General features: G+C 45.3%; 1 protein-coding gene across 2 annotated transcripts in view; it reads left to right on the top strand.

Moving 5' to 3' along the window:
* The window catches only part of LOC108097042, a 63,251-nt gene extending 46,160 nt beyond the window's left edge, over nt 1-17,091 (top strand). Inside the window, exons 5-8 of one of the 2 annotated variants that reach the window (XM_017199071.2) lie at nt 1,737-1,809; nt 13,478-13,771; nt 13,921-14,585; nt 14,708-17,091. In XM_017199071.2, the coding sequence (XP_017054560.1) occupies nt 13,543-13,771; nt 13,921-14,585; nt 14,708-15,517 (1,704 nt within the window). In that variant the 5' untranslated portion in view covers nt 1,737-1,809; nt 13,478-13,542 and the 3' untranslated portion in view covers nt 15,518-17,091. The remainder of the gene's footprint in view (nt 1-1,736; nt 1,810-13,477; nt 13,772-13,920; nt 14,586-14,707) is intronic. The other variant, XM_017199072.2, reaches the window with a different exon arrangement.
* The last annotated feature ends 349 nt before the right edge of the window (nt 17,092-17,440 follow it).

The raw sequence follows: 17,440 nt of genomic DNA, 5'->3' as shown, positions 1-17,440 counted from the left end.
CCATTCCTTTAGCACCGATGCTCTATTTCGCTAGTTAGTCACTGACTCTAGTCTTTATTAAGTGACACTGTGCGGGTTGCAACTGGTTCTTGTGGCTGTTGTGCTATTGCCATTGCTATAGCCGTTGTAATTTCTGGTTCCATAGTCTGTGTGCCCACTCCTTGGAGTTCATATTTCCCGCTCTGCAGGCGCCTTTTCCGAGTGTGTCATTTGCATTTGTCATAAAAAACAACAAGAAGAAGGGAAATCAGAGAGAAAAGGTCGCGTGGCTTGTTAGACACGGGCTTTGCTTATTTGTGACCGACCCCCCTTAAATTGCCTCTTCTGCGTACTTTATTGTTTACCTACCAACTGTGAAGTTTATCAAGAACTCAGAGCCCTTCCATTCTTAGCCCATTTAATAAAGTCGTTCTATTTGCATTTGAGCTTTTGTCTTGTTATTTATTAGCGTCTCCAGGACGCTTGGAACTGGTGACTGCAGATTGCTGCTGCCGCTGCCGCTGCCAAAGCAAGATGCCGGAGAATAAGTTGCTATAAGTGGCAAGCAAATGCAATTTTAATTACATTTGTCTGGGCTGGGCTTGCTTTTTCGGTTGTTTGTCTCCGCTACGTGTGCAAGTTTTTCAATTAAAATTTAATAAAACGACATAAATCACGATGCTGCCTCGCTGTCAACTGTTTAAAACTAACAAAACAGCAGTAGCAGCCGCAAGCGACTTCATTTTGGTTCAATGGGACTCCACTGCGTATGAGCAATCTGCAATCCGGCTAAGCTAAGCTGCTCCCTCGGCTTTTATCCTCCTCGCTCTTGACACCCTGACATCCAGCAAACGGACATTTTGTTTTGGCTCCTCGCAGGGGCGTCGGTTCGGGGGCGTGGCGGTTGTTGCACTTGTCGACGACAATCGTTAATCAAAGCGGACAGCCAGCTGAGAACTGAGAAGGGACCAGCAGGAATCTTTCAATTAAGGTCCATCCGGACAATGGAGCGGGGGCTGGGCCACGCCCTAATATGTTGATAGGTTAAGCGATTTGTTGCTGAATTTTTAAATACTTTGTTCTACTTTTTGGATATCTAAAATCTAAACTAAAAAATATTTACAATATAAACTATTTGAAACTATTTTATCAATAAACTATAGTTTGAGTGGGATGCGATTGCACGACATCCGCTGCTCTCAAATTAAAATTCCAACTTTTGACCTTGGGCTGTGACTGCAATATAGGGAATTTATATATATAATATAAGGGCAACAGCAACCACCCACATTACCAGCTGCAGAAACAACCGAGCCAGCGGCAACACTGCGACCCATGTGCGCACTTTTATCAACGCCCGTTGCAATTGTTTTTAATAAGTCCTTTTCGCTTCTGCCGCCCCCCCGGGAAGTGGGGCAGGAAAAGGCAGGGAAACCTTGAACTACATACGACAAACACCCGCAGTATAGTATATATGTACATATAATAATCAGACGCATATCTGAAGCCCATTCCTTTGTCCCTTGGCATTTCCCTCAATGGATTTGGGGCACTATATTTTATATACATTCTGATCCCCGCCACTTGAGACTCAGAGAAAATAGAATTAATGAGCCAAGAGGCGAACCTCAAGCCAAAAAGCATGTTCTACGACTCTTTTGCTTTGAGTGTCTCTCAACTTCGAGTATTTTTAAAAAACTCTACATTGGATTTCCTGCGAGCCACTCACGAACCGCGTTCCTTGTTTCTTTTTTCAGCGCCACAGCAGCAACATTAGACGGTCAGTTGCCCCAGAAATACTCCGCCTTTGAGGCAACCGGCGTTCATCAGGTAAGCTTTTCCGACCCAATTGGGTAAAAACTGAATTCGAGTTGGGCTTTGTCGGGGATAAAAGAGAACGTGTCGTTGACAGGAGGAATCGCAGATGCTCTACTTCAACCCACTTGGCCAGGCGACGAAATTGTCGAATGCGCACTCTACTCAGTACTCAATGAATAAAAAATCATTTTGGTTATAGATCACGAAATCAATAAGGTATTTTTTTTTTATTGCACAAAGTTGTTACTCACTCACTGAAGCCATTACATCATAATTGCTCTTCTGTGACTTTAAGCAGTCAATGCCCTAAATTACACGTTCTTCAGCCTTCTCTCGTTGGGTTACTCGTGTGTTAAGGCTTATTTATTATATTTTAACTTGCTTAATGTTCCGTTTACCTGGCCCACACCCGATCCCGTCGTCATCCGCCATCCGCCATCCGTGTTGCCTAGAATCAAACGAAATCCTGCCTAAAGCCACCCCGGGTTTTTCCGCGCCCACCTTTCCTCATTTTCTGTTTGTTGCGCTGTTCTTGTATCAAGTGGCTGGTGGCTCTATGAAATGGCCAGCGGGCTTGCCAACAATAAATAAAACAGAAAACAACAAACAAACAAACAACCGAACAACCAAACAAGCAACAGCGGCAAACAACAGACTTTCATTAAACGCTTTCGCTTTATCCTGCTGACTGAGCTTTTGGTTTCGGGATGCCATTTCCCAGCAATCCAGGTTGATTTTTCCGATTTTCGGGTCGGTCAGGAAGTTCTCTTTGATTTTAACCTGCTGCTTAGGACTTAGCCGTATCCTTCGTTCGCCCAAGGGCGATTTCCATTATCGGCTGCCCATTATCTCGGCCCTGAAAATGTCCTTGGCATTTGCATTATCTAATTTATGCCCTAGACAGATTTGCACAGACGGAAAGCAAAGCTATCAAAGCAGGTGGCCCAATATAAAAAAAAGGGGAAGATGCGTGATACGAGATTCCACCCACAATTAAAATTGGCAATTTATATCAAATGGTAGAAAAATAAAAATCTTGAATTAGCTTTAATTGGATTTTAAATTTTCCCTACGGCTTTACTGAAATTCCGTTTGCACGTGGGTGATTTTGATGCACTTTTTTTTTCATATTTCTGCGTAGAATGCAGTTTTAACCATATGTTTAATCGTGTAAGGCAGCTTTGGTCCTTGCCAACAGAACGTCAATGGAACTACAGTAGAATCCTGTTATAACGACTCCGCTTATAGTGTCCGTCCGGGTATTGCGACGAAAACTCGATGGCTTGATTGGTCCCCAGACAGACTTATACACTTTTATCCTTTTGCTTAGTGCGTCTTCCGGGTATAACGACGAAAACTAGTCGCTATAAGCGGATTTTACTGTACTCTCAGTTTCCATTGGCTTGGTGCTGCTGGTCTCCATTTTTACTGTTTCTTGTTGTGGGTTGTTGCATGTTTTCGCAGTGTTTTTTTTTTTCTGTGTGTTCTACGACCAGAAAATCTGTTTATGCGCCTCCAGCCAACTTCAGTTGTTCCCCTCCCCCCCGTCCCCCCTGCCCCGTCCCCCAACCCCCATTTTGGCCCGTTTTCCAGCTGTGGGGCTGCATTTGACTTTTATATGTGAACTAATTCATGAAAAATGCATGCTGCCTGCTGCCTGGCTTGCTGCCTGGCTTGCTTGGCTGCTCGTGCTTTTTGATTTCTGTGCCTTTTGCCTTGGCTTTTTGCTTTTCGGTTTCTGCTGCTGCTGCTGCTGCTTGTTGCCTTCGCTCGGAGCAGCGCCCAAATGAAGAAAAACCGGCCACCATAAATCGTTGTCGTCATCTCGCCTCGCTCGCCACTGCCACTGCACTCGTTTTCCAAAGTGCAAATGCGAATGCGACTGCGAATGAGATTGCCAGCGAACGTCGAGGATATGAATGGCGAATGCTCTGGCTGTGGCTGTGGCTTTGGCTTTGGCTCCTTTTCAACCCGAGATCCATCTATTCCGCTTTTTTGAAAGCCAACTCCATCTGCCAACTCCAAACAGCAAACTCCAATCTCCATCATCCGGCGTTCGTTCGTTCGTTCGTTCTGCGGCTTTGTTCGTGTGGCAAATAATTAAATTAAGATTTTTATGGCTTAATTGGATGTTTTGTCGTGGAGCGAGCCAAACGAACGCCAAGTAACGAATGACCACCCCACCACCAGTGGAGCCCCGTAAAGATGGCACTGCGAAAAGTAGCTGGAATTACCATACTCAGTGTTTATGTTCTATTATCCCAAAGATACTTCCAATTTGAACTGCCTCACTGAAATAGTTTTCAGTGGCATTTACCATTTGCGCTTGCCAGATGCAAGTGAAAGGCAACCAACATATCGGGGGTGGTCTTGGGTCTTTGCTCTTTTTTTTTTTTTTTGCCAGTCTGTGGGTATTCGTTGTGATCTCGATCGGACATTGATGGAATGACTGGATGGAATGGCACTCTTTAATAGCAGCTCCGATTGGACAGCAAACATAGATAAAGGCCACCAGCAAATCCCAAGAAATGTCAGCGCGGTCATCTGCAGATGTGATCTACATTTTCAACATCGTTCGAGACCGGATGGGTGCGACTTTGGTACTTTGGCATTTGTGGGTCAACAGCCGCGTGTTCCTTAAAAATTTGTCAGCCCAAAGACATTTTATTTTCCCTTTTTTGTTTATCGAAAAAGAAATGAAGAAGTAATATCGAACACTAACCGAGAGCCCTGAGTTATTCGCTCAAGTTAGATTCTTTTTAAAAATCCTTTCATCCTTCTATCTATCTATCGGTTTTGTGTGTGACTCAACACTTCTGGCCGTGGTTTACTATTATGATTATTTTGCTGTTGCTCTGCTGATGGTTGCCTTTCGGGGTTACCTGGTTACCGCCGGGCAGCGAAATCTGCAGGGCATCTAAGCACACGACATCGACGGCTCTGCAGCTGCAGCAGTCCTTGAACTTTTCGCTCGCTTTTCACAAATGCACGGCGTCATGAAAAAGTGGCGATTGCAGAGGCGGCGGGGCAGTTGTTTGCACAGGGGCTTTCCGTGGCTGCTGGATGCTGGATGGAAAATGGGAAATGGAAAAGGGATGTGGGGGAAAGGGGGCGGGGCGGGGTTGGGCGGCTTACTTATGCATTCGGCTTTCATTAACATGCAGTTGACTTTGGTCGGCGTCGCAAGCGCCATCAAAAGCATAAATTCCATATGCAAATTGAGGCAGTTGGCGCGGTCACAAGGTGGTTTTTGCCAGGCGTTGGTTGGTTACTGGTTACTGGTTACTTGTTCTGGTACTGGGTACTGGTAATGGGTACTGGGTACTTGTACTTGCACTGGTACTGGTACTGGTTACCAGTTACTGGTGACTGGCTACTAGTGGTTCGCTCGCCTTTGTGCCTTTGCCTTTGCCTTTCAAAGCGGCAACAAAAGGGCGGAAAATCATCGTATGGCCAGAACAAGGAGGCGAAAACAGAAAACCAAACGAAACCAAACCAAACCAAACCGAATGAAACCCAAAAGCCGCCATCAAACGGAGACCCAAGCTGACAGAACCGAACTGAGGAACTGAAAGACAAACACTTTTCAAAATTGCTCTGCAAATTTAACTAAAAATCCTAAAAAATTTTAAATTCAAGTATCAGGGTCGTAGCATTTGGCCACAGTGTACACCCATATTGTTGAACAGGGAATGTGGGGCTGGGGCACCACCGACCCGCCAAACTAGCAACGTTTATTCGCCCTACCTTTTCGGCGTTGTTGTTGTTGTTGTTGTTGTTTGTCGCCTGCCGCTGTTGCCATTCTCATTCTCATTGCTATTGCTATTGCTTTGGCCATGGGTGTGCTCCTGCTGCTGCTGCAACTGCGAGTGTCAGCCATTTGCTGCCCTTTTTGTGCAACTTCTCACTTTCCGATGTTTGCTTTTCGCCGGCACTGTGTTTGCTTGCGTTGCCGCCCTTTAGAAGGTACGTAAAGCTGTCCGGCCGTAGATAGTACGAGAGCGAGTGCGAGTACGGCTATTGTAATGCCTTCCTTATCGATGGGAATATCCATGGTTATGAGGACAACCCACTCACGTAACTGTGTCACGTCGTCCTATTATATTTAGAACGAAGAGTTCATGTTCCTCATGCAGTTAGCGTACTTCTGTAGATTTCATGGATCATTAGCTGCCCAGTTTTGCTGGGATTGAATGGGGTGACAAGAAGGCAACTTGGCTGCTTTTGTATAACTTGACTGTTAAACACATGGCGGTTGATATATTCTGAATTTAATTTCAATAATTCCCCTGTAATTAATTGAATCCCCTTCGCAGTTGGCGAAAGTCACTTGCCCACATTACATGCGCCCATCCCATCCCATCCATCGCATCGCATCGCATCGCATGTCTCACATGTCGCATTTAGCCTGGCAAATATTTTGCAATTTGCTCACGTAATTGTCCCACGTCAATAGGCAACGTTATACCTGCTGGCTGGCTTCCGTCCTGCTGCCACATATACTCCCCAATCCCCAATCCCCGATCCCCAATCCCCATCTATCAGCTTAGCACCTTGCAACGGAATCTATTGACTTATTGCCGACACATTAAGCGGGTTGGCAACTGGCAACGGAGACGATGCGACTTCAGCCCTTCAACCCTCCAACTCCCTGCCATCCTTGACAATTTCAGCAATGTTGGTTCAAGCGTCAGCGACAGGATTGAGAAGGAGTTGAGGATTGAGGAAGCATCGGCATCGGCAGCGAGGAATCGCATTCGCATTCGGATCCAGGACATCCTTGGCGCAGCGCATCGCATCGCAATCAAAGTCAGCGGCCTGAGTGACAGCGAGACGAACTTCCAGATACGCCATCCCATCCCATGCATCCCATCCATCCGTCCTTGTATCAGTCATCCCCCCAATAACCCTCGCACACCCCTCCTCGCTCCCAGGTGCCATTCAAATGCCCGTTGACAACTCACAGTGTTGTTGGTGTAGTGCCCCAACTGGGGAGAGTCGTCCGTCTAAGGTCTGAATCAAAGTTTGAGTCTGAGTCTGAGTTCGGTCTGAGCTGAGTGTGAGGTCGAGTCTGGCTGTGGGTCTAACTATGTGCACGTTGACTGACTGACTGTCGCACGGGGAACGGGAAAGGGGGAACCGCGGGGAAGATGAGCCCGGCGGAGTCTGCCTAGCATTTGACTGCTTCCTTATGTTGTTAGCTGGAACGTGACAAGAAAATCAAATACGCAAAAATCCACAGCAACTGACGTGCACTCTTAGAAGGATACAAAAAAAACGTGGAATCCTCGGCTAATTTAGATGTAAAGTATTTAAAAGGGTGCGCCTGCCACCCTTTGATTCAATCGGTTTAAGAAGAAATTATAAAATCAAACCCGGTGCAATTACTGACAGCTAAAGTTTTAAGAATATTTGTGCCTAGTTTTCTTCTCTCGCTTACCAATTTTTTCTCGGAGTGCATTTTGGCGGCTGCCTTCAGATAAACGAAGTGTACACGCCAACACAAACTGAAACTAAAATTGAAACACTGAGGAGACTCTCGAAAGGCGATGCTCTCGGACCCGGTTCGCAGTGGGTTTCTTGTGCATGCAGCACTGATTCAGTGGCATGCAGCAGCATTAGCAGCAGCAGCATCAGCAGCAGCGGCAACTGCAACAATCATTGCAGCTACGGCAGCAACATCGGTTGAAGCTAAGCACCTCGTGTCGCATTTACAGACAACGTGCTGTCAAAGTTTGGGGTTCGTTTTTCTCCATTTGTGTGTTACATCTGGTTAAACGTTGATTTGCTTCTCTGCGAAATTGTTTCTCAATTGCGTCTCGGCCCTGTCACACATGGCCATGTTGGGTTGGCTCGCCGAGGAGTGCTGCGACCTCCGAAACCCCCCGACAATTGCCATAATAGGTCCCCGCACAAAGGCAGAAGATACAGATACAACATATACTATATGTACAGCGGATTCGAGCACGAGATGCAGATAGCGCAAAGTTGCTGTGGGTCAAGGAATTGTCGTGCACTCCAACTGCAACTCCAACTTCACTCCGTCTCAATCGTTGAATGACGTAAGCGGATTGCCCAACTTATTAGCCAGTCAGCCGCGTAAGTCAGCTACTTTAATACTATATACGATGTAGAATGAATTTGTGGCTCTTAACAATTATCGCCGAGACTGATGACTCTGAAATAAAGAAGAGCCAAAGCCCAAAGCCAGCCAAAATTAATTTGCTGGTGAAATATGGCGAATAATTATTTTCAAGAAAGTCAACACAAAAGGCGTTATAAATTCTGCTGCCTAAAGTGGCTACTAACTTAATGGTTGGCCAGCTTCATTTTTGTTCAGTATCTTTAAAGGTCTAGAAGTAAATTAAAATAACTTAAGAGCACAACAGGGATAATACAACAAAGGCATGATCAACTTCAATAAAAAAACCCGAAGAAAACAATGCACCTGATTAAATGCGAAATTTTCTGTGACTAGCTGAAGGTTTAAATGTTATAGCAAAATTAATTGTTCAGCTTTGCAGTGAAGGCTTTATGGATGATTTGATTTTCCACATCAGACCACAGCCACGCCCCCATCTACTGAGATCGGGATTCGGAATTCGGGATTGGGGATTCTTATACCTGCATTATTAACTTCACTCCACACCGAGTGAATATGTGCGGCGGAGGAGGAGTGGTTGCCGCCCCTTTCGGATTCGGATTCGGATTGGGATTGCGGCATGTTGCGGCACTCTTGGCCGCTTTTCCGCTTTGGCCATTTTCCATTTGCATATTGGCCATCGCCCGTTTCATGTCTTTTGACAATTTGCCGCATTGTTTGTTGTTAATTGTTATAAATTTTAAATCACTGACAACAATTGCAGGCGGTTGGTTTTTGCTGTTGACGATGATTGTTATTATGGCGGCGCTGTTGTTTTTGCGGTTTGTTGTTGCTGAATTTATGAGATATATTTTCAGAGTTGCCAAGCACTTATAGCCATAAATAGTCCGGCACAAAATTAATCCGCATAATTATACTGGCTTCACATGGGTTTACTATTCATCCCCCCTGTTCTCCCCAATATTTATTCGGAAACATTTTAAGAGCGCTCACTAACTTTGCATTTGGCGCTGTTTAGCCGTTTTGCTGTTTTTGTTAGCCCGCCAGTGTTAATTGAAATTAAATGTTCATTTACCGAAATTTTAATGACAATTGGAGGTCGGGGAAAGGGAAAGGGCACTTGGGGAAACGATAATGGGCAAAAAACGTTGCTGGCAAATCTAAAACATTTTTACCAGTTACCGGTTGGCCCGGAGTGCCTGGCTGGCTGTCCTCTGCGATATTATATGTTTGTAATTTAATTTACGCAGAATTCTTTTTGCTATTTGCCAAGAGCGAAATGTATCCGATACCGGGGTGGGGAAACCGGGCTGGGTGCTCAAACAAATTTCATTTGGCATCAAAAAACGGAAAATCAACTTAGGCGACATATTGAGAAATCATTTTGCTATCAATCGTGGTGGGGCGAAGTGAGAAAATCCAAGTGAAGGGGGGGGCCAGAGGCAACAGAAGTTGCCGCACACGTACGCAAATAAAAGGATGTGAGGCGAATTAAAATCGGTGGCACACAGAAGCTAAACCAACACGTACACAAAGAAAAAAGATGGGGTTTCTTTACTCGATATATTTAATTTTATCTCCTGTTGCCAGATATATTGTTTGTTATTTTAAAAATATACTTCTCTCGAAACAGTCAATTGAAAGCCAATCTGTAAGACAAATGAAACAAGAATAAAATGGGGTGGAGATCATGTGATTAAGTACTCTTGCCAGCTACACTTTTTTGGCAAGTGCACGGTGTACGTATACAAGATACAGCTAAAGATACGGATCCAAGATACTCGTACAGATGCGAAGATACATATGCTGCGGCGTATCTGCGAGATGCGAGATGCGAGATGCGCCGTGCTCGATGCTCAACACTTCACGCAAGATACTTAAGTTCATTTGCGCCACTTTGCGTCTGCCCGTGCATTTTAAATGCGTTCGTGTTTCGACTTTTGGTTTTTGGTCTCCGGCTTTGTTTCTCAAATAGCGGAGATACAAATGCGGCCCCGTCGAACGGATCTCTGTGCCACTTGGCTCTGCCTTTCATTTGGATTTTTACTTTACTCTACTTCCATTCCATTTCATTTAGTTTAATTTACCATGTTATCTCTCTGTTCCCCCCCAACAAACCCAACAAACAAAACACACCACCGCGATAGCTACATAAACAGTGTAGTGTTTGGGGTTCGTTGAATACCCCGATTTGCATTTATTGCCAATGACGATGGTTACTCATCTGGGGACCTGACTCTGCGCACCTGGCATCTATGGCACCTATAAATAGCATGCTAATGAGCCCCTTTTAAGTTTGACTTCATCTCGCATGCATAAATCAATCAGCGGCCGGCGAATCTCTATCTATCCAAGCAAGTTATGATTGTAGCTGGAATGTGACAGCATTTATAGATATTACGTGTGCCCGCCAAGGTTTCCGCTACTCCAGGAGTGCTTTGTCATGAATCTTGATGCTTCCCCGCCAGATATGACCTCACTCGCCACCAAGCCGCGCGACTATTAACGTTTAATTTGTTTTCGGAGTCGGTGGGTTATTTTTAGTGAGCCCCATAAGCACTTTAGTTCTTTTGAGTTATGGTTGCGGATTTTTCTAATACTTAAATCTTAGTTTATTCTGTATTGCTGCTTATCGTTATGGGTAATGGGTATCCTTGGAGGCGCTTCTCTCCCCTCCAATTCCGAGATGTGAAGTTCTTAAAATTCTGCTGCTCGTACAGTTTGCTATCGAGAAAATAATCTGGGATTTTAGTAAGAAATTAATAGATTTATCTTCAAGCTCGTGGCAATAAATAATTTAATAATAGTTGTAAAAGTTGTCACCCACAAATACGTTTCAGAGAGTGTAATCATTTTCTGAACATCTTTTCTAGCTCTAGCTTGACGGTCATTAAATGATTAAAACGATCTTTTCGCATCTCGACATAACTTAAAATATCTGTGAGTTTTCTTGAATTAAAACTATCTTTTCGCATCTCAACATAACTTAAGATATCCGTGAGTTTTCTTGAATTTCTGTGGATAAATCGGTTCGGTGCCAGAGATACACACTCCAGCTTTGTCAGATTTCTCTATGTTTTACTTTGGATTTCGGATCAATGAACCACAGATCAATGGTCGCTGTCCAGATCCAATCCGCCAGAGGTAACCGTAGTTTAATTGCTGGGGTTCTGGAGGGGCGAGGGGGTTTCGGGGTATTCGGGGGATTCGGGGTTTCTGGGTTTCTGGCGAGGCAATCGCAAGAGTCATCGAGGCTCATTGACCCATTTTGGTAGCCGAATAGTTAAAGGCATCATTAAAATTTCTATCGCTCGAAGCGAGTTTCAGTTGCTTCTACATATCTATCTATTTCTCCGTGGCCGTTTTTTATTCCTCGGGTTGCTCGGGGTGCCACACTCATTCGGTCTGGAGATCGAACCTGTTTTGACTAGCAAATTGCCAGTTTGGAGAACAACTTGTCGGGCAGTATTCTATTCTATTCTGTACTTGTAGCTTCTACCTGGGCCTCGCATTGAAAGTATGTAATCGCATAAGCATGACGCGTATTTAATGGCAAATTGACCCAAATCGTTTTTCGGGCTCCGCAGATTTATGGCTACGTGAAAGCCAAGAGCGAGCGTCTTGCAAAATGATAAATGATGGATCCCTCGGGCCAAACTTTACACTATATTTTCTTTTTTTTTCTCGGAGGAAGAGGGCCTTGAACTCCGTTAAAGAAGCATTTTGATTGGAATCATAAACAACTATTCAATCTAGTTGGAAATTGCACAGGGATTTGCCGAACTTTTCGGACAACAGCCCAGGAGAGGGGAAGGAGAACAGGTGATTCTGCATATTTCACGAGGAGTCCTGCAGCCTCCCCTCCCCTCCCCTCCCCTCCCCCCGGTTGCCCCTCCGCCTTTGGGGCAGCTTGCTGAAAGCTTGTTGCAACATATTTAGTTCGCCCGTCTTTGTATCTGTATCTCTGTATCTGTATCTCGGTCTGGCACTTGCAAAAAGTTTGCGGCACATGCAAATGAAATGGAAAACATTTCAGTGAAAACTTGGTGCGGTGCTTGGCTTGTGCATCCCCTTCAGCGGCCTCTCACATATATTTTTTGAAAAACCCCTGCAGCTTGTTCCGAGTGCTGCAAAAATGTTGCACCAAGTTTTCGAGACTCAACTTGAACAAATACCTAAAACGATGTGAATTCTTTGAACTTTAGCTCGGAAGTTAGTGGAGTGCATACATATATGCAATCTGCCAAAGGTGAAAAGTGCCAAACACTCTCCCTTTCTATACAACTTTTGATTTGTTGCCATAAACATGTGCAACATGGAACCACATTTTTGTCACTCTTGTCCCTTTCCTCCCCCCTTGGAATTTTTGCAATATTGATTTTTCAATTTTTTACATTTTCTTTTCGGGGAAAAAATCATTTTATCTTAACGGGGAGGTATTTTCTATTTCAATACGAGCTTTTTAGAATTTTATGAAAACTAAAGTTTATAAAAAAAAAAATACAAAAATCGGGAAACCTGCTAAATAATGTTTTCCCGTTCTCGCAGTTGAAAAACAATTTTCTGTTTACAACAGCTGAAGATCATTTATCAGTACGTGATGAGAAAACGGCTTCAATCGAGAGCAGCAGAAATGAAATAAAAGCGACGACAAAGAGCAAAAAACTTGGGAGGACGGCTCGTCCTTGCATTCGTCCCAAGTCCTGAGGTCCTGAGTCCTCACCGAGTACAGTCGGCATTCGCTTTATGGATGCGAGTGCAAGATGCTAGATGCATTGTCATAAATATGAGAAGGCCCTGCCGCCAGACGCAGCGTCCAAACTGCTGAATGCTGAATGCTAAATGCTAAATGCTAAAGAGGAAATGGCGAAGGGAGCGATGTCTGTTGTCCGTTGTTTGTCTTTTGTCGTTTATCGTTTGTCGCACGCACAACTTGCGATTGCAAAGATACAAAGCACAGATAAGCAAACAGATTGTCGCCTGGAGGGTCGCTTCCAAGGGGTGGCGACGTTTCCAGGGGTGTTCTACATATCCAAATAGCCCAAGGCTCGAGCAGAACCCAACCAGCTTGACCAGCAGATGCAAGTGACTTGGGAAGGTACAGTGGATGGAACAGGAAGCTGCCTGCAATCGATAATGTGCAAAAACATAAGTTGAAACTTTCCAATGTTCCCAAAACAGCTTAAAGCCTATTCCAACCAAAAACGATTTAAGCTGAAATAAATAATAAATTTGTTGCGTAATATAATGTGGCTTTCAAATAGTTAACTCCTTTGACTCCACTGTTGTGTTGGGTCGTTCTATATTGTCTTCCATTAGGCAAAGAACCATCGCCAGCCGCAGCCGCTTTCTTCTAGCGGGAATTTCTCGCCCATGGCAAGAAAATATTACACGCAGTTTTCCACTTGCCATTTTGCGCCCGACCAAAGTGGTTTCCACAGAGTAACGAGGAAAAAGACCGACCATATTTAAAAATTGAATGATTCTGGGGAGGCGCAGTCTAAAACGGGGATGGGATGACAAAGAGTAACGCCTTCTATCGACCCATCATTAATCTCATTCCATTTCGCATTGCAGTGCCTCTGGAGGAACAGAAAAGCATCCCAGCCGTCAGAAGGAAGTCAGCCAGTCTCCCAGTCAAAATGGCCCACTCCAAGGTGATCCTGAAGATCCTCTTCTCGCTGTGCGTCTGGTCCTTCGTCATCATCGGGCTGTTCAAGATGCACGGCACGAACCTGGTGCCGCAGGAGTACCAGCAAGTGCCGCTCAACGGACGCATCCTGCTGCAGAAGGACATGCGGTTTGCGGAAACCACCTCCACGACCACGGATCACTTTGATCCCAGTGAGATCCTGGTGGACAATCGGACAGGTGAGCGAGAAGCCAATAAACACATTCAATTTGATGGTATACTTAAAATCCTAGCAGAAGAAAAGCCTCTTTATACAATATAAATTATGCAATTGGTTGATAAGTCTGGGCACCTGTTACACCCTCATTATCTCATTTCCCCTTTTCAGCCATGGACGATGACCAGCTGGTCCGCGACGTGGAGTCCCGCATTCCCTCGCTGCCGATCGCCTACTGGAGCAAGAACAAGAACTTCCTGCAGCAGAAGTCCTCCACCTGCGCGAAGTACCCCTCCATTTTCGAGCTGGAGTTCAACAACATCTACTGGCAGACGCTGCGCACCTCGAACGGAACGTTCCAGCTGTTCGGCGCCTACTACGACATCCGGCGCACATCCCTGCTGGGGCCGACGGTGCGCATCCTCGGGATGATCGACCGAATTGAGCCCAAGGTGAAGACCTACTGCCAGTTCTGGTTCGACGGCCAGAAGGAGCCGTTCATCGTGAAGACGTTCGAGTACAAGTACATCTGGTACAACAAGTGGGGCAACTACAAGCAGGGCATCTACCAGCCGTACCTGATCGCCTGCCAGATCCCCAAGCCCTTCCACGGCGTGGTGCCCAGCTCGGTGTCGATGGTGGAGAAGGAGTGCGACACGGCCACCAACAACCTGCGCGTGATCTACAACCGACCGCCCGACGACCAGAAGAAGGGCTTTGCCGTCTGCGTCAAGGGACTGGACTTTCTCTACGACGACCTGAGCGTGCGCCTGATCGAGTGGATCGAGATGCTCAACATCCTGGGCGCCGACAAGATCTACTTCTATAATCTCCAGGTAAGGAGAAGCCCGCCCAACCCAAATGCTAACAGATAAATGCAAACAGATACTTCCCTCTTACTGATAACACTTTATAATTCATTTCATTCAATAAATGTTTTCTGGTTTATCCCGTGCAGGTCCATCCCAACATTACGAAGGTGCTCAACCACTACGAGCAGGAGGGCAAGGTGCAGGTCATCCCGCTGACACTGCCGGGCGGTCAGCCGAACGTGCCCGGGTTCCAGCACCTGTACCTCACCAAGAAGACGAACCACAAGCGGCAGAACGAGGTGATCCCCTACAACGACTGCCTGTACAAGAACCTCTACCTGTACGACTACATTGCATTGCTCGACATCGACGAGGTGATCATGCCCAAGGGCGGGGCGGTCCTCTGGTCGGAGCTGATGGACAAGGTGCGGCCGGAGTCGCGCAAGATCAAGCCGGACGGCTTCCACAGCTACAACTTCCGCAACGTGTACTTCCTGGATGACCAGCAGCACGAGCACGGCTGGCACAAGGACATCCCCAAGTACATGCACATGCTGCAGCACGTGCACCGCGCCAAGAACTACACCAAGCCGAACCAGTACGTCAAATGCTTCCACGACCCGGAGCGCGTGCTCACGTTGCACAACCACTTCCCGCTGAGCTGCCTGGGCGGGGTGTGCAAGTCGTACCCGGTGGACACGCAGGACGCCCAGCTGCAGCACTATCGGGCGGACTGCGTCAAGACGCTGAAGAAGAGCTGCGAGGAGTACCGCGAGCACTCCGTGGAGGACAAGACCATTTGGAAGTACAAGGACGAGCTGATCCGACGCACCATCAAGGCACTGGACACCCTGGGCTTCTTCCGGCGCCAGGGCCTGAACTCCGCCTCGGGATCGGGCAGCAGCAGCAGCAGCGGACTGGGCGGCGGTGCCACCACCCACTCGACGGAGCGGTGATTCACACTACTCGGGGCCGGGGCCGGGGGAGGCGGGTGGTCCTGGCCCTGGCAACTGGTCGAGGCATCCGGCAGCAGCCTCGGCAACGAGGAGTTCTTCGTCTGAGGTGATCCTAGTACGCCGGATGTTGGCATCCAACCCAACCCAACCAGGTTGCTAACCCAATCCGAACCCAAAACCCGTCCTCTGATCCCTGAGCTTGGGCTGCGCAGAGTTGAGTTAGTGCGTCCAGAGTTCCCATCCGAAAACCGCATAAAACAGGACTCTGTTTTCGATTCGAATTCGATAAAGAAAAACCAGCCACTTGAGTATAGTTTTTTGAACCTGATGCTGTAGAATTGGTAACATCCATTTGCTTTGATCATCGCCTAAAGATAAGAGAGAGACTTTTGTAATTCAATCGAAATCGCAGACAAAAACAATCTTTGATTGAGCACGGCTAGTGTATAGAAGAGGCGTAAGTTAGTCGCGGAGTTGGGAGACGTTTTTGAAATTGTGCCTTTGAACCTGGATTGTAGTGAGTCCCGTCCCGTCCTTGCCTCACATCCCCCGCTCCCACATCCCAATTATGTATTTCCATTCACAAAAAACAAAGACAGGTCACAAATTTAAAACGAAAAAAAAAAAAAAAAAGAGAACAGGACCCACAATAATGGCCTGAGTTCATAACAAAACAAGAGAACTAGAGTCGAGGGGAAAATAAATCTTTGCAAAGTGAAGGAAACCTAAACTAAGTTCAAGACTGATGATGTTTATTAAGAATTAAAAAATCGAAAGAGTGGGAATTTCAATCGGATTTTGTTTTCACATTCGGATAAAATCGATACTATTGTTGTTGTATAGACAAGTATAGGCCCCTAAAAATCGCAAGCGAAAAATATCACTAATGCTAAGCAAAACAAAAAAAAAAACATTTAGGAAAAACAATTTAACAAGTTTAAATTGTAAACTGTAAATAGGAAAATTGTTAAAGAAGGCGAGACCCTGAAGAAGACGAGGCCCTAAGAAAAACGAAGTATATGCAGATAAGGCCGATCAAAATCGGATTAACTACCAGAATAAAATCGAGAATATATAAATTAAGAGAAGCTGCTCAAACCAATCTTTTTCTTATTTTACCCCTGGTTAAATACCAAGCATTACCCGATATGCATATATTTTTTAACTTGTATATACACATACACCTACACACAACACACACACACCAACACACCATACACATTTCCTAATGTATTCTATTTAATTTTTGAATAGCAGCTAAGTCAAATTGTTCTTGAAGCTAAAGAGAGTCGTGTACAGTTTTGGAAACTATGCACCCATTAAAACTATTCGATAGTTAACCGACTATTCATAACACAAATCATATACATATACATATAGATAAAGACATACAGATGCAGATACATAAACAGATACAGATACAGTTGTGGGTGTATTAATGTTAGTTAGGTGATAAGAACAACCCGTGTGAAGGAAATCCCATATTCTTCCCTAATTTTTTTTGAGTAGCTAATAAAACACAATTGATATGAGAACAAAGTGATTGAGGAATAAAATAAAAAAATACGATATAACATGAAGTATTTCGTCAAATAATTTTGATTTTTGTTTAAAACGCAGTTCGAGTTGCCTACTTAAATCAGAACTAGTTGACGAAATATCTGTCCTCTTTTCTAATGCGATAAACTTAAATTAAATTCTGTTACAGATGAAAATGAGATCCTGCGATACCGGTAAAGTGTCGAGACAAAACTTCCAGAAATGTAAACAACTGAGTATTTAGAACCGGGCCAAAATGAATCCACTTTACGCTGGGGCTGTACCAAAGGGAATAGTCGTCTAAGGATACCTTAAGCCACAGCACATGAAACTTTCTGCCCGAAGAGCCAAAGGATAACACAAGGCAGCTTCGCAGCCACCGGA

The sequence above is a fragment of the Drosophila ficusphila genome, unplaced genomic scaffold, assembly GCF_018152265.1.
Source record: "Drosophila ficusphila isolate 14025-0441.05 unplaced genomic scaffold, ASM1815226v1 contig_198, whole genome shotgun sequence".
In the NCBI taxonomy this organism is placed as follows: Eukaryota; Metazoa; Arthropoda; class Insecta; order Diptera; family Drosophilidae; genus Drosophila; species Drosophila ficusphila.
The sequence above is the reverse complement of the archived record's forward strand: the minus strand, read 5'-3'. Positions and strand labels throughout refer to the sequence as shown.